General features: G+C 38.6%; 1 protein-coding gene across 1 annotated transcript; it reads right to left on the bottom strand.

Annotated features, from left to right (window-relative positions):
• Window positions 1-817: 817 nt before the first annotated feature.
• Window positions 818-27326, bottom strand: klf15 (Kruppel-like factor 15). Its single transcript, XM_020922436.2, has 3 exons — window positions 27101-27326; window positions 23546-25069; window positions 818-4445 (listed from the first exon to the last, which is right to left on the bottom strand). The coding sequence occupies exons 2-3, from the start codon at window positions 24991-24993 to the stop codon at window positions 4277-4279; spliced, it is 1617 nt and encodes a 538-aa protein (XP_020778095.1). The 5' UTR covers window positions 24994-25069; window positions 27101-27326; the 3' UTR covers window positions 818-4276.

Genomic DNA, 27326 nt, shown 5'->3' with positions numbered 1-27326 from the left:
TGTACTTATGGAATGTGTTTGCAAGTTTTCATTTATCAAGAAGACCAGATGTAAGCTTCAGATCTCATAAACTTTTATGTGTGAATGGACTGAATTTCCTTTGGGATCAATGAAGTCTCTAGTAGAGCTGTCTAACCTCTTAGCGCCGATTGTCACAAATATGTGACAAACCTTTTGGATCAAGATATAAGCTGAAATAGCAGCTGCATTCCCCCAGTGCCTGTTAGTGCATATGCAGGACCTTCCTAGAAACCTGTGGCAAGCACTTGTTTCTAGTTGTCACACAAATTTCTATTTATTTATTTATTTAATTTTTGCTATAGTCAAATTAATAATCTAATTTAATTTACCATCTACTTAAAGGCAAAAACACACACAAAACTTTATTTATTTATTTATTTATTGTATATTGATGCATTGTGTAACTTTTCTGGTGGAGGGTCTGTTACTACTTTTCTTCATGGAGATGTTATAACTTTGTCTGGAATGTTTCACAGTATGACAATAAACCTTTTTATCTTCATGGAGACCAAACCAAGCAGGTCAGTTACAGGTCAGATCTGTGGAGAGGAGACCCATCTCACAGACAGAATGCCTGTTTTTCCTATGTATTTTGAAGGTATAAAACTAGCTGTAGTTTAATAAATGTACGGTAGAGCTTTTTAATGTCATACTGAGGAACATTCCATGCAGAGCAATGATATATCCATAGAAACCAGCATGTGATGGGGCCCCAACCAAAACCTTACATAGCTCACCCTTAAAAAAACATATGCAAGCTTCAAATGAACACAACTTGGACAATGTATACATTTTCTTTTAAATTTTTATTTGTAAATGGATTTACGTAGAACAAAAGCAACAAAAATATATATATCATTTTGAACATTTTTCCTGTTAAGTGTTTACAGAGCACAATTAAAAGAGGCACATTTGATGGCTCATTATGAACAATAAGGTACAGGAAGCAAAAACCAAACCTTGGATGAAAAGCTTCTCGGCCATTTAACCATGATGTGTAAACACTTATGCATTTATACCCACTATATATGAATGATCATGTTATTTACATAGCCTTAAAAATCTTTAAATCACAGAAATCACTAAAAGAATAGTTCATGTCTCCTCTTGGATGCATATACAATATTTACATACATTCACAGGCCCAGTGAACAGGCCCTCATTCTTCTGGGTGTATGGCTGCACATTTCCTCCATACAGGCGTCTCTCAGGTGCTCATCAGGCTTTGTCAAAGTACATTAAATGGCCCATATTACACTATTTTCTGATCTATATTATAATGTTGTTTCCTCATTAAAAACATACCAGGAGTTGTGTTTTATTTCATTCACACCTTTATCAGACATCCTGCATATTTCTTAGTTCATAGTTCTTCTCTCAAATGGGAAACACTCAGTTCCACCGTGTAATACCATGTGGTAATATAGGAAGTGCTCCACTGTGTTGTTTAACTCCATACATTTTCACTAAAATCATTTAGATTATTTCGGTCCTGGAGCTGCCATTCTCTACTGAACAAAGTGTAAAAGGTAGCTGTTAATTTGGTCTGGAACAGAGCATTTTGAGCTTTGGAGATGTGGACAGACACATTATTGCCAGGTCAGGAATCGAAAAACACTAAACAGTTTGCAAGAACTCCAGAAGTTGTAGATCGCGCACTGGACCAATCAGCGAAGAGCTGTGAAGCCATGATTTCAAACTCAAGCGCCTGTCTGGGTCCCTTTTGTGGTACAACACAACAGTAAACAAAGTGGTTGAGATGGATGTAGACAGAGCCATACATTCTGTGTTGACAATGATTCCCAAGATCGAGGATTTAAAACTGAAACAAAGAGAATGTTTTGTGAATTTTATCAAGGGGAAAGACGTTATTGCCCTTCTTCCTACGGGATTTGGTGCATTACATAAGTCACAACATAACAGCAGCGACTGGTTAAATAAAAAAAAAGGTACCCTCCTACCATGAAGCGAACAAATCCTAATGCTGTGAGATCAGACTGTTTCCACAAAGTGAAACCATCTGATGAATCAGGCTAGACATATACACCAAGATTACTCAAACATGTGTGAATGAAACAAAACACAACCCCAGGTATGCTTTCGAGAAGGTAACAATATTCCAACATGACTAAAAGTTCACATGAGTCAATTTTGTGCAATATAGGCCCTTTAAGGACAACACTTTATCACATCACTGGGACAATACTGAGCAAAGAGCTTATCCAGTCCCCTATTTGGTTCAAGTGGGATGCAGCATGGTCACACGCGGAAGACACAACAGTCATTGGTGCGTAAAGTAGGGGCCTCAGTATTCATATAAATCTTAAATGTGTTTTGTTTTCTACATTATTTTGAGGTATGTTGAAAAAAATACATCTTAATGTGAAAGCATCTTCATGAATTAAAGGTGCACTGTGTAATTTTTCCGATGGAGGGTCTGCCAACTGCTTGTTTCCACGGAGATGACTTTGCTGTCCTTTCCATGTCTAAAGAAACAAGCATGTGACACTTAAGGCCAAGTTATTGGTCAGATCTGTGGAGAGGCAACTTTGTAATTTACTTTTTAAATTTTACATTACAGGTAAATCAGTAACATCTCCATGGAGACAATTAGGTGACAGACCTGCTACCTGAAAAGTTGCAAAGGGCACCTTCAAGTTCAATGATATCATATGGCTTTTCTTGCATACTTATTTTTACTTTACATAACCTGGTGAATAAGTGCCACTTGGTAAGATACAGTGTTGTAAGCGCACATCTGTCACATCAGTATTGGAGCCCTTAGGGACATAGAACCAGAATAGAAATAGAGATGTAAATGTAAATCAGGCCATCCACTGTCCGAAATGAACAGTGCTCATATATGTGATAAAACGATACACTAAACAATGGCCCACTGTTCTTGATATGGTTTAAACAATATAATTTTATGCCTTTATACTTTCCAGTTACCAGTTAAACTTTGAGTTGTACATCCAGTTGTCGTACACATCTCTGCTCTTCATTGAGTGGCAGTAAAAAACTTTAAGTAAATAAAAAGTTACATAACCCAAAATGTTGTCTCCCAATGGCTCTTCTCACGGAGCACCACATGTGTCTGGGAGGATTGTTTGTCATTATCTTGATGCTTTCTTTGGTTCAAAACATTTGTGAACCAGATGATACAATGAGTTTGGATTTGTAAGCCAGGCCATACCACAAAATTGGATAAAAATCCAAATGATCTGGTTGGGCAAAGGACCAGAGATAATTATAAACTTACAGAGGCATCACTGGCTCTAATTCAACTCTTTGACACACTGACAACAAGAGGCTTCTTCAAGCTAAAGGAATGTTCATGTCTAAGTGTGGGTGGGACAATAAATTGCATTGTAGTGGCCATACTTTGGGTATTTCTAAACATAAAACCAAGAATTACCTTCTAATTTTCCATCTGTTCTGGTTAACAGGGAATCCAGAATTTATGAGTTTCCAAACCAGATATGTCTGACCCAATACTGTACATGATTGTCAAAAGGATATTGTCGTGATAATACTGCTACAATAGGCTGCACATGGCGATATGCGTTCTGTGTTTCCAGTTACCAACACTTTTTAGATTATTATTTTTGGTTGGCCCCGCCATGATTTCCCATCATTTACCACTGGTTTCCCTTTTGTTGGCATACATCACATATCAAATATATATCTACATTTACAACGCGTCACAGAAGTGTTCAGAGCACATCCCTCAGAGATGCTATACTGAAATAAGGCATTTCAATGTCAAAACACACAATTAAAAAGTGTAAAAATACACTCAATAGCTCATTTGTCTTCAAATTAGATTAGCTAAAGGATTTGAACGAGACAAATACAGTTGTAATATACAAGAAGCTTATTTCACCTGTGAAGGTGTTATGTCAAGTAACAGTTTTCTGTTTTCAATCAGGCTTATTTTTACAGTCCATTCCTCGCCACCCAATAAATTATCACAGTACCAGAATGTACGTCACGCGCACATATTTGAACATAAACACGGCTAACACAAGAGCCCCAGTCCCGCACACACGTTTTAAAGGGTGTTTGGACTCAACCACCCTTCTCCTCTCTCACTCTTTCACGCACACTCACTCACACACGTACAGTCCCATAGCCCCAGCAGCCCCTCCACAGCCCCGTCCCGCAGGCTGTCTGTGTGTCTGTCCTGAGCGGGCGGGTGGGGGCCTGGGTGGGGGTCTTTGCACGGTGGGGGTCTGAGCAGGGGTTGGGGGTGTCAGTTGGTGGCGCGTCCTGTCCTGCTGCTTCGTGGAAAGCGGTGCACTTTGAGGTGTTTGGACAGGTGATCACTGCGGGCAAACTTCTTCTCACAGACGATGCACTGGTACGGTTTGACTCCGGAGTGAGAGCGCCTGTGCCGGGACAGCTCATCTGACCGGGAGAACCTGCCAGCAGCAAAACACAGATCTGGGTTAGATTTACACTGCAAAACGTCATAACTACGTAACTTCAAATGACTCATATTAAGAAGAATTAACTTGATCTGAGGAGATTTCACTTGGAACAAGTTTATTTATTTATTTTTTCTTAAAGGGCCCGTATTACGTCATGATCTTGTTTCCTCATCTCAACCATATCTGAAGTTGTGTTTTATTTCATTCACACGTTTAACACACAAACCCTGCATATTTAGGCTGAGTTCTTCTCTCAAACAGAAAAAAAGTTCCACCTTGTGATGTCATGTAGCAATACAGGAAGTGCCCCACTGTATTTTTAAACTCTATTAAGCCTAGACAGACTTTATTGATCCACAACGGAAATTATTTGGACACGGGAGCTCACACATCACAAATAATATAATAACAAAGAGCAAAAAAATATATAAATGGTAATAATAAATTCTAAATAAGTAGCAAAAAATATATACACCTATACACTTTCACTAGACTCAAACGTGTGAATGAAACAAAACAATTCCAGGTATGTTTTTTGATGAGGAAACAATATTATAACATGACTAAAAGCTCAGAAGAGTCAATTTTGTGAAACATATGACCTTCAATTCAAACAAAATAAAATTTTGTTTCTAATTTTAAGTACTAAGAGTTGTTTTTCTTATCTTTAGTGTAACTAGGTGTATTTTCCTATTTCAAGTACAAAACATTTTGATAATTTTACTTGAAATTTACTCAAATCAATATAACATGTTCTTAATTCAAATCAAGATTTTAGTTTTTGTAGTGTAGGAAAGATTCATTAAGCTTTTTAAAATGTGTAAACGATATGCAAGATCTCTGACTGACAGCCAGGAGTTGACCGGGCAAATACTACAACTTTGAGAGATGTAATGTGAGAATTATATCCTGTTTTCCTTTCCATCATTAGAAGGTCCATATTTAGGGCTTACATGATGAATAAACCAGCAGTTAACTGAGCTGTAAAACACCACCAAGTCAGATGATCTCAGTATCTCCTCTTAGCATTAACACGATCTCAGCATTTACATTCGGACGGTAGGTAGGTATCAATTTCTGTTATGAATACGATGGGCAGAATGGCTGATTATAAGTACAAAACAAACAAAAAAAAAGTTGTCCATAGATTTGATTCCATTGTTACAGAGCCCCCAAAACACCTAAATCACAACTTTACATTTGTTTGCTATTCATGCGTTTTTGCTTCCTGTTTGTATTTTGGAAATTTTAAAACAATTAAAGTATCAAATGAAGTGATTTTGATAAAGAGTTTATCTAATTTTAAGTAATTCAATTGATTTCTTAATTTTTCTAGCTCTAGATTTTTATTTTGTTTTGTATTTATGTATTTTGTTTAGCTTAAAATTGGGAAAATAACTCAAAGTTTCAGCCTTTTCAGTCTCAAAAGAAAAGTACTTTTTACTTTTCAGGCCTGATCTGAAATGTAGCAGAGTAGAAAATACAGATACATGCTCTCAAATGAAGTGAAGTATCCACTGTAAAAAGGTTTAAGTAAAGTACAAATACGGAAAAAAATGTACTTAAATATTTTGAACTTGGTTACTTTCCGTCACTGAAGTTCTGACACATGAGCTTCATTTGCATTGAAACCCCGTGCTCCTAAACGTATGTACTCACATGTAATGAAGTCATGTGTAAGAGTGCCACATAAAAGTGCTTGGTTTGAGGAGTGTAATATGAGAGGTGTGAAGTGACACAAGTCTTCCCCTCTGAGCTCCTGTGAAGTTTAAGAGGGGCCCCATATTTAGCCGCACACATGAGCGCAGGCTATTCCTATACCCCCCGGTGCCCGTCTCCAAGGCTTGGGTGTCACGGCTGTCTCTTACTCGCAAAATAGTAATCCTAATCAGATCTTAAAGGTGCATTGTGTACCTTTTCTGGTGGAGGGTCCGTCACCTGCTTGTCTCTGTGGATATGTCATTGCTCTGCCTGGAAGGTTTCACAGTTTCAAACAGTTCCACATTTACATTTATTCAATTTTAGGTGGTTTTATAGCTAAAATACAGAGAAAAAGGGGATTCTGACTGCCTCTCCACAGATGTGACCTGTAGCTTGGTCTGGTTTTGTCTCCATGAACATAGAAAGGTTTAATATCGTACTAGAGAAGAGCATTTGACGGACCCTCCACCAGAAACGTTACACAGTGCACCTTTAAACAAGTAGAATGGTAAGCAAGTAATATCGCTGCAAAAATTAAATAGTCTAGTTTGGGTTAAAATATATCAAGTTCTGAATAGTAATCTGGATTTGAGTAGTTTTGACTAGATCCTATATTACGCAAAATTGACTCTTGTGAGCTTTAAGCTATTTGAAATGCTATTACCTCTTCAAAAACATACCCGGAGTTGTGTTTTGTTTCATTCACACATGTTTGAGTAATACTGCATTATTAGTTTTTCTGCATCTCCAAAGGTCAAGATGTTCTGTTCCACCTTGTGATGTCACGAAGAGGTAGTTTTCAAGTTAGTAGCTACTTTTTTACCTTTTGTTTAGTGGAGATTGGCAATTTCATGGGTAAAATCACCCAAATAATTTGAGAAGGTGTATGGAGTTTAAAAGCACATTGGAGAGGTTTGTGCATTACCACATGACATCACAAGGTGGACCAGAGTGTTTTCTGTCTGAGAGAAGAACGCAGCGTAAATATGGAGGAGTTGTGAGTTAAACATGTGAATGAAACCAAACACAACTCGTAAATAGCGCATGGAGATCTGTGGAGAGGAGACCCAGCTCACAGAAAGAATGCAGAAATATCAAATATAAACTAAACGAATAAATACCATATGCATAAGTTAAATGCCATACTGCGGAACATTCCAGGCAAAGCAATAACACCTTTATAAAGACAACCAAGCAGCACAGCCCTCACCAGAAAAGTCTCCATGGGGTCTTAAAACCTCCTAACGCTGTTGTTTTGACCTCTTCGGAAACACATGTGATCCTTGTATTCTTTCAGATCTTTTTTTTTTTTTTTTTTGTTCGATATCTACTCACGATGTTTGACAGAAAAGAAAAATGATAATGAATTCAAAATCATTTCTAAGCGTTTTACCACATCCATGAACAATGCATCAATTTCCTCTCCATCTCCAACAGCGGCTGGTGGAGAGGCCAAGGAGGTGATAATTCAGGCACGTAAAGCAGTCAGTCCAAGGATTTTTTTCAAAGCCTTTCCACTCTAGACATAGATTACACAACTGGCCTATTCATCATTTTAATGGGCCAGTAATAAAACAGAGATAACCAGTGGAGCTTAGAGAGGCAAGCTGTGGACCCGAAAAGCCAAGAACAGCAAAACAAACACTCGGATACACGTAATGATAAGCAAAAGAAGTATTATTTTTAGGCTTATGTCAAATAAACGTGCTCTACGATGGAACAGGAGGTTACAGTGGTCCACCAACTGTTACTAAGTCTGAGATTTATTTTCAGCTCCTTGTGTTTGCCTTTTCACATTTTTAGATTAAGATCGAGCCACGGTTGCTGCTCAGGCTCCACCATGAGTCAACAGCCACTCCATTACCCATGCAATTTGTATCAATCAAACGCAAGAAGCAGGTTATTTTCATGGTGGGATTTCTCAGATTACATGGTGGATAAATGTATGTTTCTATGGGAATTCATGTACAAATCAAAGACTATGTGCTCCCTGAGAAATGTAAAACATGAAAAATTATACACAAGAGGCCCCCAGGCATTTGGGCCTCTTACATGAAACTCAATGAATGTTCAGAACTAAATACATAATAAGCAATATTAAGAAAGACTGAGGTTTCTTTTCTTAGAATGCATCGACTGTGGATTTAAAGCAGATTAGACAACCTCCTTCAGTCTTAATTATGAACAAATCAAATATTCAACACATGTCTTTGTTCTGCCATGATGTAAGGGGGATGTAAAGGGCAAGACAATGCACTGTGTTGTAATGTTCCTGTAATCATTTGTAGAGTTATGAAACTTCAAAGTTTCCCAAGTACGCAAACTGTTCTCAGATCTTCTTTAAACAAATTATGACAGCAGAAGTCACTGGCGGTGTTATGTCTCAACCTCATTCAATGTCTGTATGTTCTGTGAGTTTATCCGTGTTTGTAGCTCAAGTAACCTGATGAGGTGACACATTTTATTTGGCCCAGATTCTGAACTTAAAAGGTATTTAAATACAGAAACACTGGCTGGTGTTATAAGAATGCATGCACTGTTCAGTTTGTGTGTAGAACTCTTAAGCATTTACATGTTTTACTGTATTTTCCGGACTATTGAGTGCACCTGAATATAGGTCGCATCAACTAAATTTTAACTAAATTTTAAATTTGTACATATATAGGTCACATCTGAATAGGTGTTCACGTCTTTAAGAACCTTTTCAAGTTTGGGCCATCTGCTTTTTCACCTCTGAAAGCTTTTATCATCTTTTTGCATTGAGTCAGTTCGTCACGCTGCCGTTGCCAAAATCTCACCATTGATGTCGAGCTCACGTGCAGCAGCTCTGTTTCCTTCTTCCACAGCCACACCAATTGCTGTTAACTTAAAAGCTGCATCATCTGCATTTCTTTGTGTATTTTCCATGAGGAGTGTGTGTATCAGGAGCAAAATAACTCTTCAAAACACAATCAAACGGGCATCTTCCTCGGCGCATCACCCCCGTCTCTCCCCGCGCTCTACTGCACATGACTCTTGCAGAAAGAGTCTCTGTCCTGTCTGTATCATGTCAGTGTCTTGGAGGATTTCAGCAGATTTCAGGTTTTCTTGGGGTCTACGCTAGTTCTATCAATCAGGTATGAGCGGATGTTCGGCTACTGAAGTTTGAGACATTTGTTCTCGTCATTTACGCATACGGCTAAGACGTATCCCCCTCACTAATGTTCATTTAGCATCACAACTTATTTTATCACACAGCAATAAACTATTTGAGTGCACTGACAATATCACTAGCTAGTGTAGCAATGTTAACCCGTGATCCAGGTGTAAACCACACAGACAGCAACGTTTTCTGCTCTCAGGCTGCGCTTATCCGCTGTGTTGCCAAACCATAGACCGTATATTTGAAAGGACAATGTGTCAAACAAAGAATCTGTCCATATATTAATCATTCAAAACAAATGTCTGTCACATGTTATTAAATTAATTCAGTGAAAGTCAAATTAAAGTTGGATACAACAGCATGGCCTAAATTGCTGTACACTACTTTATATGATGAGTGAAGAAAGTACAGTCAGTTACATAAATGTATGTTGTTTCTTCTTGCCCTATACACTATGGGCCTGTCTTTAATCTCCATGACACATGAGCAGAGAACACATCACACCCTAAAGCTTCAATCCAGGGCATGACACAACCCATCTCTTCTGTCTCATGTGGGATTCAGTCCAACCACAGCAGGTCAGGCCTTACGTAAACACTCTATTGTTCTTATTTTTAGGAGCTGTCATGTGGATATGTTTATCTCTTTCATATCCAGCATGTGACAACTTATCCACAGTATTTCCTGAATATAAATGAGTTTCAGAGTCCTTCACTGGCCCTTACTTCAAAAATTGAATTCTCGGTACAATTTTCCATTTATACTTCAACACAGACTTTAATATTTTGCTTTCATGTATGCAATCTGGGATCAAGATAAACACCAAAACACCAAAAATTTACTAACCATGTAGTTTAGACCTTAAATATATAATCATTCTTGTAACTGCTTGGGTGAATCTACACGCTCATCCTTCTAGTCAGAGTGTTACTATGAAAACTTGCGAGGTTACTAGGTTCATAATGACGTTTGTGTGGAGACGGCTCTGGTAATTACATAGTATTTTAATGGTGTTTTTTGCACTTCTTTAAAGCGACCGCACCACACATACTCTAAACTGGAGTGAGAAACAAGGCCCAGATTCTGTTCCAGCTTGTCCCTCGGCTCGGAGCTCCACCACCATCTGAGCAGAGAGAAAACAGAGCGCCTCTACACCTGCGGAACTACAATAACAAGAACACTGGCACGGTCCCAGTTCCCCGAATATTTGTTTATGTTATCACCAGTGAATTCTAAAAGGAAATCACATTATTGCCCCCATGCAGTAATTACACACAGATGGGACAGAAACAGAGATCGTCTTTGTTGGAGAAGGGAAAATGGGGTTTATGAGGAGTATTAGGAAGCTGACATACGTGCTAGTGTTGTCACGGTACTAACATTTCAAACTTGTTTTCGATACTAAGGAACAGACATGATGCTGATTCCGATACCACAATGATAATCAAAAACACTCTTCCTTAGACAATAGAATGTGATTTTCAACATCAAACTGTAGTACTTTTGTTCACATTACCATGCTGTATCTTATATCAGTGTAATCCATGGATGTGTATTAATCTTATACTTGTTCTGATGCAGCTCAAGATCATTCTAAAGGTTCATTTCTGTCCTGTGAATGTGGGTTTTCAATATCGATTCTTGATCAAATGAGTATCTAGTTTTAGTATCGATTAGAATTTGATTTTCTGTACTTTTGACAACATAAATATATCCAAAGTGCAAAAAATGCATCTCAGCTCTAACCTATGTCCTTAACTTTATAAAGCTCGAACCAAAACATAACAATTTCAGTGGTCAGCTATAATCCTTAAAAGTGTGATTCAATGTAAACCCATAAATCCAGGGAGTGGTGATAGAATACCAGCTGAGAACAGATCATGCAGCTATTGCGTCCTTGAGCAAGACACTTTAATCTGCTATGTATCATTGTGCTAAATGACAAGCACATTTTTACACACTGACCTGCGATGCACTCTCCACTGACCTACAAACTCAACACATAACTGCATCATGAGTTGTGTTCGCATTCGCATAATAGTTTTATAAAGGCAATAATGGAACAACTTTCACTATGGCTAAAGGCTTCCCTTAAAGGTCCTATATTAAGCAAAACAGACTCTTGTGAGCTTTAAGTCATATAAAAGATACCCTAATGACAATACTGACAGTCATAACGAGGCACAATGCACAAAATTAAACATTCACTTTAACAGAAACCAAGAAATTGTACTTAGCCTCAATATTTGGGCACGTGACAGCCACACATTTTAAATTACATACTAACATTGCAGCCACAGAAAACCTGAGGCAAATACTTATGCAAAAAACACAGGATATGTAAAAATGAGATTGTGATTTTCAACACTGTTTACATTATCTAGTGTTATTATTGCCATGTGGACCAAGTACACCACTAATACTGGACCTCATCATTCAAGTCCATCAAACCTAGAGCACTGTGGTGTTTTTTTAGTGATGGGGCACTGGTGTACGAGTCGGCTCTGTGGAATGGTTCTGTGAGCAGTTGGATGAGATCATTTTTTTCCCAATTTTTATGGACACAAGAATCAACACAGAATCAGATGAGGCAACATGAGAGAGCTTTGTGCACAAAAACATATTTGGCATTTTAATCACAGCTACTTTCTTAATTATTATTATTATTTCAGTGCAACATTTTATTTCGAATTTCATTATTTCAAAGCGTACACAGAGCTTAGCGGTTCAGACTGCTTTACGTGGTCCGTACCCCTGTTCAGAGTCCAAAGTGGACAACTGGAGGTGCTACCTTCCAAAGGGGTCTGGAAGGGCTGGGACCTCAGATCGGTTCGCAGTTGGCTGTGTTGCTCACACCCCCGCGCAGTCATTGGGTGACCAGGTAGGTTGAACCATTTCTCTCTGTGATTAGTCTGTAGATAAAATTAGTTCTCACATTGGCTTCTGTCATATAAATAAATATACAAAGAGTCTTTTGAACAGATCCGAAAGATTGCTCTCTCCAACAACCTTCCCACAGCGGTGACATTGCCTCCTCGGCGTGTGACCAGACTTAGGAGAGTATGTGGGCTGTGACGATCGAAACATTGCAACCATTTCCTCTAGGCAGAGCTCATAACAGGCTCCTGACAGTCCTTTCACTGTCACTTGCCTCTAACAGTGTTGTGTTGTAGAGTCATGCGTATCAGTTGACAAGGACAACACTGGGTCCTGATGACAGGGGGCCGTCGCGCTCACGTCTGTGTTTTTACCTTCCCAAAAACAAACCCGGAGTTGTGTTTTGTTTCATTCACACATGTTCGAGTAATCCCGCATTATTAGTCTGTTTACATCTCCAAAGATCAGCATACTCTGTTCCACCTAGTGAGGTCATGTGCAGTGGTAGTTTTCAAGTTAACAGCTACTTCTTAGCTTTGGTTCAAATGAGGTGTATGGAGTTTAAAAACACAGTGGAGCACTTCCTGAGCCATCACAAGGTGGAACAGTGTTTTCAGTTTGAGAGAAGCCTAAATAAACATATGTGAATGAAACAAAACACAATTCCAGGTATGTTTTTGATGAGGAAACATTATAACAGATCAGAAAATAGCATATGTATCAGCTGACAAGGACAACATTGGCGTCCTGATGACAGAGGACCAGCGCGCTCACGTCAGAGTGTTTTTACAGCAAACTGTTTGGGAGTGAGCCCAGGCTGTTCCCTTCACTCTCCATGCAGGTTGGGTCTATATGTAACATGTACCAGTAGGCCTCAGTGCTGTGTGAACATAAACTGCGGTGGTGTGGTGAAAAGGGAGTGAAAATGAAAAACATACACTGCAAATATTAAACCATAACTTTGTGTGAGTCTTTGGCCAAGTATGAGCAGACCGGCTGCGATGCGTTCTGAAGAGTTTAACATGTGGATGTATTCTGGGAAATATAGACGGTGAAATGGGGCTAGGGGCTTTTAAAGGTTAAAGTGGAAAAACATCTCACAGCTGGAAGGTCTAAGGTTTGATACCAAAGCAACATCAAGGTACAGTAGATCTGATGCAGACAATGTGCAAACGTACAGTGAGAATAGTCTGCCTTAAAGAACACATATTGTGGCTTTAAATTCCCTTTAAGCATGCTTTTGGTCACTTTGGGGTGCACATTTCACATCTTAAATTAATGTCTGCATTTGGAAAACACACTTTGAAATCTACCTATGATGCAACAATCCAGGAAAATTGCAAATTGAGCTTCTTTGCATGCTCAGAGAAGCCAACTTTGATTTAATAGACAGATGAAACAAGCATGAATGAAGCAAATACAATACAAATACAACTCTAGATATGTATTTCAGGAGAGGACAACAAATATAACATGATGAAAAATGCAAAAAAGCCAATTGAATATTATGAGTCTTTAAAAGTAACTCTTAAAAATCGTTATGGTGGGAGGTCTCCATGGTGACAGTATTGGATGGCCTGTAAGGTTCCAGAGTATGGGAGGTAGCAGAGGTCGCAGAATAGCTAGAAAAGGTGCATGATACACCGTTAACTATTTATACTTTAATATGTGATCACACTAAATATGTATTTTTTCATGGTCAATGCTGATACCAATGGTGTAGAATCCAGAAGAACCAATGGCCGATATTCTCTACCAATATTTCTGGGCCGATGTGTAGGGACAATCTGAGTAATTTTTCCCAAATTATCAAATAAAATATTGGTACAACTCACACATAAACTTGTCTTCCTACAAACTAAGTACAGAGCAGGATAATTACATTTTTGTAGCACCTTTTTATGTTCAAACAAAGCTTCATACATATATTTTTTAATGCATATTTTGCTAAATCACAAATATTTTCATATATACTGCTTAAACCCCTGGCAGCTACTTGAACTCTACTCTGTCCTGGTGTTTTGCACATGGCCCAGCTCTGACATTATGGCAGGCTAAAGGTGTCTAACCCCCATTTCCTGGCTGGACTTGGAGGACAGGGGGGCACACAGGGGAGGAGGGGCTCAAAGGGTTGACTGTATAACTGTATATACTGCTGCTGTCATACTGAGACCTTGGCAGCGTCGTTCTGTGAGAATTACAAGTATGTACGCTCTGACTCCAGGCCTTACTGCCAATAACTCAACAAACCAGGGAGAGCCTTCAAAATCACATCAAACGTACCAACGTCTTTCAGAGAGGAACCCCATCCTGTTCTCCTGCCTACACTGACAGCTGGTAGACAGTAAAAGTAAAAGTATCACATGAAAAAATCTATTTAAGTTAAAGTATTAAAGTACCTGTTTAAAAATTTACCTAAAGAATAAAAGGTAAGTAAGTATTTTGCAGAGATAAAATGTAAAGACTTTGATACAGAATTTAGTAGATTCAATTGATTTCTTAATTTTTCTCGCCATTTTTGAGTATTTATTTGCTCAAAGCTGGGTAGTTAACTTATTAAATGTTCTAAAAAAATAAATTCTCCACCATTTCAGGTCCCAAACCGTAAAGAAAACTAGTTTTTACTTTTTACTTTTCAGCCCAGATCGAACATGTAGTGGGTTAGGAAGTACAGAAACACTTTCTTAAATGTAGTGAAGTAAAAGTAAAAAATATCCACTTTAAAATGTACTTAAGCAAAGAACAGATATGTAATATGTGTGCTGTACTTTTACTTCTGTTGTTTTACTTCTTGGTTACCTTCAACCACTGAGTATGCTCCAACGAAACAGTATTTGCTCTAAGGCCAAGGATGATGCATTTATAAGGAATTCACAGTCAGCTGCTGTAAGAAAACTAGAAAATTTCAAGTGAAGTGTTCATTTGTGAAAACAGATGTCAACAGAAGTGCCATTCTTAAAAGATTAGTGACGGATTATAGTTTAGCAGCTTTAACAGTCGTGTTTTTTAGTGCAATAAAACGATAATTTCATCCTTTCACATCTAAAAAGGGGTATCTAGTTTGCAAATATTTTTCAAAAGATGAATTTAATCTGAATCTTGTTGTGTAATTTCTCTAGTGGATGGTCTGTCAAATACTTTTCTCCATGGGAATGTTATTGTTTTGACTGGAATGTTTCACAGTATGGCATTAAACCTAACCTCTATCTTCATGGAGCCCAAAGCAGACCAAATTACAGGTCACATCTATGAAGAGGCGACCCCGCTCACAGTCAGAATGACAGTTTTTCTTTGTATTTTTGAGCTATAAAACCACATGTAATTGAGTAATTGTAAGGTAAAGCTATTTAATGCAATACTGTGGAACATTCCAGGCAGAGCAAGGACAAATCCATAGAAACAAGCAGGTGACGGACCCTCCAGAAAAGTTGCAGAGTGCACCTTTAAGCTGCTTTTGCTCGATAGAATTCCATATAACTTTTACTCACACACGAATAGAAGTAAGAGACTGTCTTCCTGGTATGAGTAAATACAAATAGACTTGAGGTTACTTTGAGTCACTTAGGAATAGCAGTGTTAACAGTCTGACTTTCCATGTTTCAAATACATAAACAAAAGGTCAACAAACAAAGTCTAAAATTGGAACCTGAGCCTTCCATGGAACAAATTATACAACAAACATCAAGCGGCGAATAGTATATCTGCGTTTGATGTTTTTACAAGACTAAAACAAGAACTCAAACTAGTTTAGTCAGTCACTGAACTGAATTAATAACAATAATAATTACATCCTTGAAATCTGTTGCTGGCTTGATAAACCTCATGCCATCTGCAGCTGCCCCGGGGCTGAGTGACAGAAATGTGGCGTCCCATGTGCTCCAACAGCCTCTCCAAACACACTCTGCATTTACAGAAGTACAGTCAAACACACAATACGTAACTTTTTGGTTGGGGGTCCATCACCTTCTTGTTTCTATGGATACGTCATTGCTCTGCTTGGAATGTTCCACAGTATGACATTAAACAGCTCTACCTTATGTTTACATTTATACAGTTACAGGTGGTTTTGCTCAAAATACGATGAAAAACAGGCATTTTGAATGTGAGCGGGGTCGCCTCTCCACAGATCTGACCTGTAACTTGGTCTGATTTGGTCTCCAAAGATGAAGATAGAAAGGTTTAATACCAGACTGTGAAACATTCCAGACAAAGCAATGACATCTCCATGAAGAAAAGCAGGTGGCGTACCCTCCACAAGAGATAATGCACCTTTAAGTGTCTTGCACAAAAGCACAACAAGAGAAAGTGCTGGTTAGAGGGAATACAATGCCAACCTTAAGACAAAATAGAGCCACCCTCACTCTATCTTTGTTACAGTTTATGAATGCATTGTGGTAGGCTGCACACAACCTGATATCAAAAAATAAATAAATAAAATGCACCACACGTAATTATTTAGACATAGAATAAAACAAAACTGTTAAATGTTGCAGATGCACTTGCAAAATTAAAACAGGCGTTCACTAAAAAAGAAAGCCGGTATTTTCCATTTACTATTTTCATTCTTTTTGCTTGATTCAATTAAGCTTGTTCAGGCTGGACACAGTGTGCTCCATAGTGTTTTGACAACCCTGCAAAGTGGATGTAGTCATAACACTAAAATTACTTGATTATGCATTTTGGATGTGGTAAGAGCTTGCAGAACAACAGCATTTGACTGGGAAAGTGAAATTTAACTATGTAGTTGGCCAGCTCCATTTAATTCAATTTGGTTTTATTTAAAGTATCTAGAATTTGATTTACGAAACAACATTGTGTACTTCATCCATCATTGAAACTAACTATTACTGCTGATTAGGATTGTATCAGACAAGGTATTTTGAGTAATGAACCTTCTATTGTACAATAAAATCCAACCTTTGTAATTTGATCATTTTATTTTATTTATGTATTTTAGTTGCAATCATTTTATTATTATTATTATTATTATTATTATTATTATTATTATTATTATTTTATTTTATTTTTTTTTGTACTTTTTTTTTTTTTTTTCATTTGTATATTTCCTTTTTTTTTTTTTTTTTTTTTCCTAAACTATTTCGTCTTGTATGCGTCCCAAGCATGTGCAGCAAGTATGATGTTTATGAAAGATAGCACATGTCCGAGCAGCCACAATAACCAAACAACAACGCAACATAAGGAAGCCATAAAGGCCATAAAACCCAGCCTGGAGAACTTCACAGGGGCCATTCTTTTCTCTCGCAAAGTATTAGCAACTTTGGGAAGCGTTACAAAGACGCCACATTCCGTTTGTTGGTTTGAAACAATTATCTCAGCTTCCAAAGGGAAAAGTTCTCAAAAGTTCTTTCAGAGACATTAAAATGACGAGAAAAACACATTGTTACATAACTTACAGTACTTAAAATACTTGAACGAAATCCCAGATATTGTAATAATTATTGTAAAAAAAAAAACTAAAAAAAAAAAAAACGTGTCAAGTTGTAAATGCATGCAGGTGTGAGGTGGAACACTTTGCTAAACTACATGCTGTGCTCACCGACACATCAACGTCAAAAGTTTGGACACACTTTTATTTTCAGGATTATTTACATTGTAGATTATCACTGACGCATCCAAACTATGACAGAACACATACAACAAAAATAAAATACAATCAGAATAACTCCTAACTTCAGAATATGCATGTAAAAGTACTCGTACTACTCAAGTATAAAGTATTAGTAGTCCAAAAATGTTTAAGTGTGAGTATGGATATAACAATAACGGAAATATCGTGATATCGTCAAAAGTCTCACAATAATATCGTGGGCTGACGCAATATATCGAATCACAAGTTCAGAACAGCTTATAAACATCGGGAACTACATATCCCATGATTCATTTCAGTGCAGAAAACATGAAGAGGTATATTTTTTACTTGAATTCTTGGGATTATGATGGAAATAATCCACACCAAAATCTTGTCAAGGTATTTTAAAAGCAAAAAAGTGTCCTGTCTACAATTATATCAGCCTCTTTAAAATATCACAATAAATATCCTACCGTGAGATTTGGATATTGTTACATCCCTAAGTGTGAATGACTTTGGTAAACCAAGATGGTGCTACTTGCGAAGTATGCAGTACTCAGTAGCCACAGCTAACCACAACTACAACAATGACTCTAGTTAATAAACAGCTCCCAAGTTGTTCTACTTACCAGTGGAAGTTAACAAAGTACAAAAGTAAAAGTTCAATGCTTAAACAAAAATGAAAAAGAATCAGAATAATGAAAAATAGCGACCCTTTGCTTTTATCACTGCTTTTGACAGTTGGTATTTCTTGATCCTGACACGTGTTGTGAAGTAAAAACCATTTCAGGTAAAGTCATTGAAAGGCCAAAAGTTTACAGTGCTGTCAACAAAGTAAAGGGTGGATACTTTGAGGAATTTCAATACAAGATACAAAAAAATATTCTGTTGAGTTATTTCACTTTTGTCACTTTTTGCCACATAATTCCATATATCTTCTATCCTCTATCTATCTTACATCATATATTTCACCTCTTCTTTATGTATCCAAAATGTTTAAAGTAGTAAAGATAAAAGAAAAAACAACATTGAATGAGAGGGTGTGTCCAAACTTTTCACTTCTGGTGTATATTTACTATGTGATTCACCTGGGGCATAAACACAAATATCCCCCCTTAGTTCTTTTATCTGTTCCTCCTAACCCGGTCTCATCTAATCCTGCAATCTGCACCATAAAGTCATCTCCTTGCAAAAACATGGCTGTAATATTTGTTGTAAACATGCCCAGCCTGAGTGCGTGCATGAAGGACAGCATGCGCAACAACAGCAGGGTCCAAAGGAAGAATCCACTGACCGCCAGGCCGAAAGTCTGGGCGGACTTTGGATCGTAGAGTTGAAATCAGGATTCAGATTCAGTGGGAGAAATAGGCATGTTAAAGTACTTAGGTAGTAGTTGTGTTCGGTAGTACAAGATATTAGAAGTAAAAAATGTGGGTGGCTTTGGCAGAACAAGATGTTGCTACTGTCAGCTTTATAAAGTTTACAAGTTTACAAGTATAGTGGTCACAGTTAACCACAACTACAACAATGACTCAAGCTCCCAAGTTGTTTTACTACTTCTATGACTACTACATGACGACAAGTGTCTTACTACAAACTAATCAGTGGTGGAAGGTAACAAAGTATACTTAAGTACAATTTTTAGGTATCTGTAGTTTACTAAAGTACATTTCACAGTGGATACTATTTACTTTTACTTCACGACATTTGAGAGCAGGTATATGTAATTTCTACTCCACTACTTTTTAGATCTGGACTAAAAACTACTTTTGTTTATAGTTTTGAATGTTCTGAAATGGTTAAGACTTATTTTTAGCACATTTAATTAGAGTTTACATTGCAATTTTGAGCAAACCAAATACACAAAAACACAAAGAAATTATAGAAACGTTAAGAAATCAATTGGATCGTTACATTTCATGCTGTAATTTTTCAAAAAAATCTCTGCAGAAATACATTTACTTTTTACTCTTAGTACATTTTTCAGATATTTCATTAGTTTTTTAGTACATTTTTTAATGTGATATTTGACTGACTAACTATTTCTACATTTTTCCATAAATGGACAAGATATTTTGCGTGTAATAGATCTTCTATTGTTTAACAAAATGCCAACTCTGTGATTTAGTAATTGCTCAATTTAATCTGTGGTTTCAGTTTGATTGTAGCGACCTTAGTTATCTGGACTAGAACTACTTCCTACAACTACTACTTTAATTATTATTATTACTTCCAAAACCACAAACACAGGCTTTTTGCCACGACCACCACAAGTCCTGCTATTTCCTACTGTTACTGTTGTTAAAATTTAAGTACAGAGTTGCTGGTTCTGAGTCAACAGCACATCAACCCAGTGCTTAATTGGTAAATCAGCAGTTATTTGGGCTCTTCTGGACTGGTTTTATAGATTGGGTAACAGGTCAACACATCTGCCAGGTTACACACATTACACACTATTAAAATGTGCCAAATCCTACAAAAATATTCCCCAAAATATTTATTTCTGTAAACCTCAAAAAGATCAAACGTACTAAAGCATAAAAAACAATATAAGGGATGCACCGATGTGTTACTGGTGTAAGATAATGAATAATTTGCTGGATCGGATATTGGCTTCCAAATATTGGTTCAGGCAATATCCATGTTTGCCATATAAATTGATGCAATAAGACAACTACTACTACTACTTTACTGGTTATAATTGGCCTCAAAAAATTTATGTTTGAACTTGCATTTATACCAAGTTGTTCAGTAGTTACTCAAGAGATAAAGAACAGCTACATAACCAGTTTTGTCTTATTTTATTTTTGTTTAAAGGAAATAAATGCTGTTTTCAGTCTATCAACAAATAGTTAAAGCCATAGTATCGAAATCAGTACTGTGTCTAAAAAAGCTGTACCTCTAAACACTCATCAACATCACACCTACACAGAAAATTAAACAACTGTGAAATGCAAACCAGTTTAAAGAGAAAACTTTGAACTTGGCTTTGCGAGTAAGAGTGTCTGTATGTAGTGGCCGCAGACAGAGAGCAAACAAGCAGAATAACAAGCAGGGGGCAAAGTCTGCTTAAAACCCAACTTCAAACACTGCTCTATCTAATCTACAACTTTACCAGGGTACAACAACATCCAGATACTGGGAGCCGCAGTTATAGCAAGATTAGATCTCACCTAAATAGACTTTGTAATTGACTGTAGAAGAAGGGAGATTTCCTACTTTTACTACCACTATGTTTCTTTATTGCATCTAAATGACAATGTATTGCGCTGTAAAACTGTTGTGTGAAGTATTGTTTAAAAATAGTACAGAATAAGAGATTGAAGCCAAGAGTTATCCCTGGAAAGCAAAGTTGATACTGTTTACGCCTTATCATGTGCCATTGCGGTAGACATGTTCGTATCATTTGCGAGTGGCTAAATCAGGACACAAAAGACCACATGGGTTTCCTGGAGAGATTAGTTAATGGTAGCAAGACGGTAACAAATAAAGAAGGTTGAGGTAGTACTGGTACCAAAAGAAATCGGTACAAAAATGTTGTTTCCTCATCACAAACGTACCTGGAGTTGTGTTTTGTTTCATTCAAACATGTTTAACACACAAACCATGCATAGTTAGACTGAGTTCCACCTGGTGATGTCATGTGGTAGTACAGGAAGTGCTCCACTGTGCTTTTAAACGCCATACACCTTCACTAGAATCATTTGGATGACTTCAGCCCTTGAATTGACGATTTCTACTGAACTAAAGGAAAAATTTGCTGTTAACTTGTAAACTACTCAATACCACTCAAATTCATTTCTCTCCAGCGACTAGGTGAGGAATCGAAATACACTAGACGGTTCACAAAAACCTCCGAAGTGCGAGTTCGGGCACCAGCAAATCAGCGAAGAGCCATACATTCTGTGTTGGCAACGATTCCTGAGATCGAGGATTTAAAGCCGGAACAAAGACGTTATTGTCCTTCTTCCTACAGGATTTGGGAAAAGCTTAATATACAAGTTAGCCCCGTAAGTGGCACATTACATACGTCGCGACCAAACAGCTGCGATTGGTTAAATGCAAAAAGTACCCGCCGGCTGATGAATCAGGCTAATAAACTATTGCTTCATGACATCACAAGGTGGAACAGAGCATTTTGAGCTTTGGAAATGAAGACAGACTAATAAAGGATTACTCAAACATGTGTGCAACTCCAGACATGTTTTTGAGGAGGTAATAGTTTTCTAACATGGCTAAAATCTCAAAATAGAACCTTTAATATACATAATTCTTCAAAGAAATGTAATACAAGACCATAAGAAAACTATTTCAGAAAATTCTTATTCTGTTAAATAGTTGTAGATAAGTAAAAATGCAGGTGCTGGAAACTAGTTACACATTACACTGATCATTTCTCACTTGCGTTACTGGACATGAAATAGAAGGTAAAATGATTCTTTTGTTGGACAGAGGACAGTTTTAACTCCACTGACCGGAGGGTAGGGTGGCGTTCACTTTGCGAACCGCACTAACAATAATGAAAAAAAGGTTGACTCCATTAAACTCAATTCAAACAAGTCTTGCAATGCAATACAATATTAAAATACCATTAGTCGATGTAATTTCCTGAGACATTTGAGTTTATAAACACACTTCTATTTTGATGATGCCAATTGGGAACAGGTGATAAGTCATGCGGTTTCAAACATGTATATTTAGTTGTTGGTATTTATGTTGTTGACGGACTATTTTTAACCTTAAGCCTGGGAACACTCCTCTACTTAAATTACAGCCGGGTGTATTATTACAAACTAACATTACCATACAATACATCAATGGCCTACATTTTAGATTCCGTCATCTGTGTTTGCATGCTCTTAATATTGATACTCTGGGGGGGTTCTACATGTATCTATATGACAGAATATTCATCAGTTATCATGGTGACACAATTCAGACATTAGCAAATACCTATAGTATTCAAGATAGTTTGAAAAGTTTGAAAGAATTAGGGTGACCAGATGTCCCTATTTCCCCGGGACAGTTCCAGTTTTGAGCCCTGTGTCCTCTGTCCCAGCAGATTTATCCAAAACCAGTGATTTGTCCCAGTTTTATGCAAGAAATGTCCCAAGTGTGCCTATTTTTAACCAGTTTGATCCCTGCCAACAGTAAAGACCGACATACATTGTCATTTGTTGAGGTAAAATACACAAAAGCTGCTTAAAAATGACAAAACACAAAGAAAATGTGACTATACTGACTCATGTTAGTCGTGAATGGGCCAAGTGCGGACCAATTTTCCTTAATTACGCACTCGATTTGCAATTTTATTATCACCAACCAACTCAAACTGAGGGTGTTCCAGTTTTTTATTTTGAAAAACTGGTCACCCTTGAAAAAATACAACATTAGTTAAACAACACGTTTTCAGGAACCTGTGATCAATACAAGGGTCCATGGTTCTGTGTAGGTGAGTGACTAAGTGGAAAACTGTTGGCTAATACTAGCGAGCTTGCGACTGTAATTTTAGGATTCAGAGACTTGCTTAAGAGCACAAATCAGCTCATCTGTTGTCGTGCCAACCAACGCAGCCCTTTCTGGTCAGGCTATGTTAAAATAAAACTTAAATTGAGTCTAATTTGAGGAACAGAGCTTCTGATATATCTCTATCTTTAGCTTTACTTTCGTCACCCACTTACAAACTACCTCTGAAAGCAGAAATTATGATGCAAATGGTTCTAAATCATGACAGTTTAACCAGATCTTAAATCATTTACAAAGAAATACAAAATTGCTCACCTCCAACCACATCCAGGCCAGGTGCAGGCGAATGGCTTTTCCCCCGTGTGTCTCCTGAGATGGGCCTTAAGATGGCTGCTTTTGGTGTACATCTTATTGCATCCAGGAAAAGAACACTTGTGCATTTTTATCAGGTCCGCTACGGCGCTTTTCGGGTACCTCTGAGCTCCGCCAAGAACCCCAGCAGCCACACCTCCCCCTAGCCCTCCTTCGCCAAGCCCAATTGGTTTAGCTGCAATGGGTACGGGTGCGATCCTCACAAATTTGGAAGGACTGTTGCTTCCAGTTTTGCTTGCATTGGCCAAGCTCGTGGTTGGAAGTAGCTGAGGCACCAAGGCAAATGTCTGACCCTGGATGTTGACGAGAAGTTGGGCGATTTTGATGTCTGATGCGGCATTCGTGGTTTGAGTTTTTTGCTGTTGCTGGTTGCTAGAATCAGAAATTGCACTTGTGGTGGGTTCCTGTTTGATCTGAATGGGCTGGATCTGCAGGATAACAGGCACACCAGATTGGGCGTTGGTGCCCTCTTTTAGTGAAGGGTGGTCCTCCTGCTTGATGCCATTGGTGTCAATTGGTAAATGTATGTTGTCCTTGTCCAGAAGTGCTGGTGTGGGTTTGGTCTCTGTGAAGGAAGACGAAGGGTTTGTAGCAGCAAAAGCCACAGGTACAGTCTGATCTGCTGTCTGTTGTTCTAATGTGGTCTCTGCAGAACCTGTTATAATGTCCATGTCTGCATCCTGGGACATGGGGGACATCTCTTCATCACTAGCCTCCTCATCTCTGCCCATGGCCACCACCATGTTCTCCTCAAGGAACTCCTCGATTTCCTCCAAGGTGGGCTGGAAGAGGAGCGCCGCCGGGTCTTGCAGTTCATCCAGGAAGACAGGGAACTCATAACAGTCCTCTTTGGCTTGGTGCTGGAGGCTGACCCTCTGCTCCTTTTTAAAATCCCAGGACAGACCCATGGGTAACTGTGGTGCAGTGGGTGATGAGGACAGTGAAGAAGGAGGGGATGAGACGTCTGAAGAGAGGGAGGTGGTGCTGCCGTGATGATAAGGGGCTGAGCTGTTGAGGCTGGACTGGGACAGGAGCAGGTCCAGGAGGCTGTCCTGGCTCTCGCCTGAGGAGCTCCCACTGCTGCAGTTGCTCCTGCTCTCATAGCTGGACCCAAACGTGTGGTGCGAGGACGGAGACAGGGACTCTGGGCTGGAGCACAGAGATGAGCGGGGACTAGACGAGTCACTCAGGTCATCTTCAGACAGTGTCATACCCGAGGAGAGGGACAGGGTCACCCCCGGGTAAGGTTGTTGACTGTGGCTGATACAGGCGTCCGTTACCATAGCACCCTGGGATAAAGCACCGCCGGTGTGAAAGCAGGGGTAGTCCGCTCCCGGGGAGTGAGTGTAGTACAGGAAGGTCTCCTCACCAAGGGGCAGGTGATCCACCATTCCTGTGTGGGCTCTGCTCAGCTATAGAACTGTTCAAGATGAAAAGCCTCAGTATGGATGAAAACAACTCTTCCTCCTGAAATGACAAAGAGCAAATAACAAGTAAATTAAAAAAAAGTTTTTAGTTTGTTTTGTTTTTTTTACAAACCCAACCAAACCCAGTGTTCTGTAAAAAGTGTCATTGCAACAACAGCTTTAAACCTGAACCTGCTACTCGGGGAGTCGTTTTTGGAGTAGTGGCAGTTACATAATAATGTATAAGGTGACACAAGATGATGCTTTTGGTGTGTGTCAATTTTGCACTAAAGCTTCCGGCTATTTTTGCTGCAGTAACAACACTTTCTAACTGTGCCTAGATTAGATTAGAGTGTTAAGGAGTATTATAGACTTTAACATATACTAGTACTAGCACTGTCATTTTGATTTGTCCCTGAAATGTAATTATTATGCCCTCACATATACTATCCATGCATTTTAGCTTTATGAAAAATTAGGATGGTTGTTTAAACATTTAACAGTTTAAACCAAAATCTTTTAAATGAGAAAAAACCATCAAAACAGGAATTTGATACCCATGAATAGTCCTATTCACAAAGTATGTAGTATGTTTCATGTACCAACTTGTACCCATTCACACTCATTAAAGGACCATGCTATAGTCAGTCCCACAAAACACAACTGAAAACGCAGGTGAATGTTTAATGACATATTTTACTATGGAGCATCAGAATGTTGTCAACTTTGCCACAGTTTGTGATTGTACATTTTAATTGGTTAACATGCCAAGTTAATCCAGTGTATGTTTTAGACCAGAGGAACGTAGCCCTACAGACTTCTACATAAACTACCTGCAGCTTAAGCTGACTGTAAACCAGTGAAGTGGTCCAAAGCCATGCTAATTGGCGGTTTTGTGTCCTGTGTACCTCCAGCTTTCTTTAGCTCTGCACTGAGGACACTCCAGAAAAGAAAGTCAACCACGTGTGAACCAAGTGGAATGTGAAGACTGTGCGCGTGCGTGTGAGCGCGCGCCTGCTGCAGCTGCTGCAGCACGCTTAAAGCTGACCATGTGGAATCAGGAGTTCCCAATTCTCACTTATCTTCTAACTTCAAAGCAGTCGTTTTAACGGCCTGTTTGTAGGTTATATCCGTGATACGCTCATTAGCAACAGTTCAATTGACTTTTCATGGTAAAAGGCACATGATAGCATCCAAGAATGACTAAAGATTTGTATTCATTATCTTTTATACAGCCACGTACAGGTACAGACACTGTGCATTTAGCAGGAAAACTGATATTAATAATGCCATGAGCACTGAAGTGAGTTTTAGATCCTAACGAAGTTAGACGTACGCATAAAGCCAATTGTGAAGATAGAGTGAGGATTAATGGTGGTGCGCCCTCTTCTGTAAATCTCGCACACAGCAACTTCAAATATTTCAGATCCCAGAATTCAAATCCACAGCAACATTTTTTTTTTCTTAAAAGGCCGAGCTATGCACACTTATAATGCTGCCACCGCGTTATATAACCGTGTCATCTAAACCAGAGCATCTGATGCTTTTCAATGGATATAAATCACATGACACGCAATAGCCGTGGAAAAAGTTTGGGGCAGTTTGTGCAGGTCGGCGAACCAGTCTGACCTGGTCCAGGCTAAAGCAGTTTGTCCAATAGTAACCCTGACACATCAGAGCGCTCTGACAGCGTGACGCGCGCTGCTCTGCACAAAACAAGCCACTTATGGATCTTTACAAGAAAGGCGTGTGAAGAGCGCACACCCAAATACTTTTACCATCACAATACCGTAAAGCACATGGGTTCAATCGAAAATTTGGATTTGCAACAACAATGTTTCAGCACAGCATATGTTTGAATAAAACTCCATGCAAGTCAATGGCTTTACACTCGATCTCCAAATCCACAGCAGACACAACTACAAAACGTGAAAAGACAGAAGAAGAGACAACATTTTCAAAGCAACATGGGACGCACATTTTGCACTCGTTTAATCCTCGATTATCAGTTCTTCTGTCTCCTCTCATCAAATCGATTTGTCAGGACATCACTGAAATACAAAAATGTTTCAGTAAAGCTTCGTGCACTCACCTATTGCATGAAGAATCCGCCCCGTCACACCGAGGGCTCTCCGGAACAAAGTACCTGTCGGTGCGTAATTGTGCGTAATGAGAGTATAGCTCCACGGGACGGTCTTTGGGTGGCTGTACGGCTCTCTCAAACTCCGTATCTGCCTCTCTCTTTTTCTCTCCCTCTCTCTCTCTCACTGACGTTCACGACCACGTGCGCGCGCACCCAGCATGTGTCTTTGGAGCGC

This window comes from Boleophthalmus pectinirostris, unplaced genomic scaffold, assembly GCF_026225935.1.
Source record: "Boleophthalmus pectinirostris isolate CB_2022bp ecotype Guang Dong unplaced genomic scaffold, ASM2622593v1 HiC_scaffold_8, whole genome shotgun sequence".
In the NCBI taxonomy this organism is placed as follows: domain Eukaryota; kingdom Metazoa; phylum Chordata; class Actinopteri; order Gobiiformes; family Gobiidae; genus Boleophthalmus; species Boleophthalmus pectinirostris.
Note: the sequence above shows the minus strand (reverse complement) of the source record. Positions and strands in the feature narration are given on the sequence as shown.